Source organism: Colobus angolensis, unplaced genomic scaffold (assembly GCF_000951035.1).
Source record: "Colobus angolensis palliatus isolate OR3802 unplaced genomic scaffold, Cang.pa_1.0 Scaffold309, whole genome shotgun sequence".
Taxonomy (NCBI): domain Eukaryota; kingdom Metazoa; phylum Chordata; class Mammalia; order Primates; family Cercopithecidae; genus Colobus; species Colobus angolensis.
The window spans coordinates 2,715,948-2,718,571 of NW_012116366.1; the positions used below are offsets into that span (position 1 = coordinate 2,715,948).

General features: G+C 43.6%; 1 protein-coding gene across 1 annotated transcript in view; it reads left to right on the plus strand.

The window, feature by feature from the left end:
- The window catches only part of EML6 (echinoderm microtubule associated protein like 6), a 261,537-nt gene that overhangs the window by 132,676 nt on the left and 126,237 nt on the right, over nucleotides 1-2,624 (plus strand). The window contains exon 7 of the mRNA XM_011950585.1: nucleotides 540-741. Within this exon, the coding sequence (XP_011805975.1) occupies nucleotides 540-741 (202 nt within the window). The remainder of the gene's footprint in view (nucleotides 1-539; nucleotides 742-2,624) is intronic.

The window sequence follows — 2,624 nt, forward strand, 5'->3', positions numbered from 1 at the left end:
ATCCTAAGTCCAGGAAGAGCAGCCGCTCTTTCACAAACTAGATCACAAGGGGTGGAAGAAACATCCAACACTTGTAAGAAAATAACACAGAATGGGCCAGACGTGATGGCTGATGCCTGTAATCCCAGCACTTTGGGAGGCCGAGGCAGGTAGATCATGAGGTCAGGAGATCAAGACCATCCTGGCTAACACGGTGAAACCCCATCTCCACTGAAAATACAAAAATTAGCCAGGCATGGTGGTGAGCACCTATAGTCCCCACTACTCGGGAGGCTGAGGTAGGAGAATGGCATGAACCCGGGAGGCGGAGGCTGTGGTGAGCGGAGATCACGCCACTGCACTACAGTCTGGGTGACAGAGCAAGACTCCATCTCAAAAATAATAATAACACAGAATGGTGGCAGCGTTGATTCTCTGCCTCCAGAAGTCTTTAAGATGTGTCACATTTGATGCTATCTTGGTTAAAGGGCATTTACTTTAGGTTTTGCATGTGTATGAATAGCATGAAGATTTGCTTCTGTTTTCCTTATTTTTGTCAGGCCTCTCTATCCGGAGCGTGTGCTGGAAAGCAGACCGTCTTCTAGCAGGAACCCAGGACAGTGAGATATTTGAAGTGATTGTGCGAGAGCGAGACAAGCCGATGTTGATCCTGCAGGGCCACTGCGAGGGTGAGCTCTGGGCTCTGGCCCTGCACCCCAAGAAGCCTCTGGCTGTGACAGGCAGCGATGACCGCTCTGTCAGGTGAGGCCCCACCACTGTCACCTCTCTGACTTCTTTGAGATGGATTTATTTGCCCAAATTTGCTTATTAATAGTAGGATAAAGTGCGGAATAGAACCACACAGTTTCCAAATGAAACGTTAAGACCTTTAGCCCAACAAGTGGGTTTTTGGCATTTTGCTGCTGCTATTGTCTTTCTTGGCTGCATCTTAAATCATGGAAATGTTTTTTAGAAGTGAAAAATACTTGAATACTGGTGAGGCTAGCTTCTAGTTCTTTCTATTTGAAGATTTATGAGCTAAGCACACTCATCCCTGATGAAACCATGTTGTCCCCTCGTGCCTTTGGTCTTCTGCAGGGGCTGCATGGAGATTTTACTATTTGGTTAGAGACTCTCTCATTCATCATCATTAGAACTTAAATTCTAATTCTCAAAATTGTCTTTAGCACATGAGTAAACTATTATTTTTTTTTAAAGTCTCAGATGAAATTTTGAACCACATCATCACATCAAAGAATCATGGGGCCTGAGAAAATAGTTTACTCAGCGCCTCCAGCTTTCTTGCTGTGGATCATTTTATTCTTTTGAGAGCACACTGGCTAAAACGAGCACAATGACTTATGATTCCAGTATTTTTGTACCTATTAAAGGAATGAACATACGACTTAAATGTTTGAGATGGAGAATATTACCCCATTTTCAGTATTTTATTACTTAGTGCTGAGCTTTAGATATGCTCAACAACAAACAGGCCAGAAGGAGGGAGAGTGTGAGAGGAACAGACTGATCAATGGATTGAATGGCTACTCCCTCTGGGTTTTAATGGCTAAAATAGAGCAATGTAAACTGGACTGAAGCTCACTACTTCCCACCTCCCTTATTTTGTATGTTTATGAGTCTAATTAAAATACAGTTAGTGTAGTCATTCATTCTATTTTTTCCATCTCTACCAAGCATGAAAACCTCATTGATCTAAAAATTAGTGAGAACAGCTAAAACAACTATTGTTGTCTCCTTGTGTGACAAACAGTTATTTGGTTTATACTTCACTTGACTCACTTCCTCCTTTTCTGTTTTTCTCTTTCTCTTAGTCTTGAGTTTTCCCACTTATTCAGACACCTGTGAAACTCATTCATACCCATCCAGAAAGAAGTGATTTCAAGGAAGTCCTTCGCTTTTATATTTTAGCAATTGTTGAGTCTCAGAATTGCAAACATCCCTGAGGAGCCCTGACTGCCAGAATCTTACTCCCTTTAGTCATTAATTTGACTAGAATCCGTAATGCATTTTTATACAAAGTATTAAAATTTAGGAAGGCTGAAAGTCATAATTTCTTGAGAAAGATGAGCATGGTGACTTTAGAAGGATAGTACCATTTACTGAGGAGTGATGGTTTCTTCACTAGTAAAGCAAGGGTTATATTGCTTAAAATAGTACAAGGTTGAAACAGCATGAGATCATGCATAATGGATGAGGTATTGAGAACCTACTCAGCTTGGGCGGGTCACGGTGGCTCACGCCTGTAATCCCAGCACTTTGGGAAGCCAAAGCGGACAGATCACGAGGTCAGGAGATCAAGACCATCCTGGCTAACACGGTGAAACCCCGTCTCTACTAAAAATACTCAAAAAAAAATTAGCCGGGCGTGGTGGTAAGCGCCTGTAGTCCCAGCTACTTGGGAGGCTGAGGCAGGAGAACGGCGTGAACCCGGGAGGCAGAGCTTATGGTGAGCTGAGATCACGCCACTGCACTCCAGTCTGGACGACAGAGTGAGACTCTGTCTCAAAAAAAGAAACAAAAGAACGTGGCTGGGTGCAGTGGCTCACGCCTGTAATCCCAGCACTATGGGAGGCCGAGGCGGGCGGATCACAAGGTCAGTAGATCAAGACCATCCTCGCTAACAC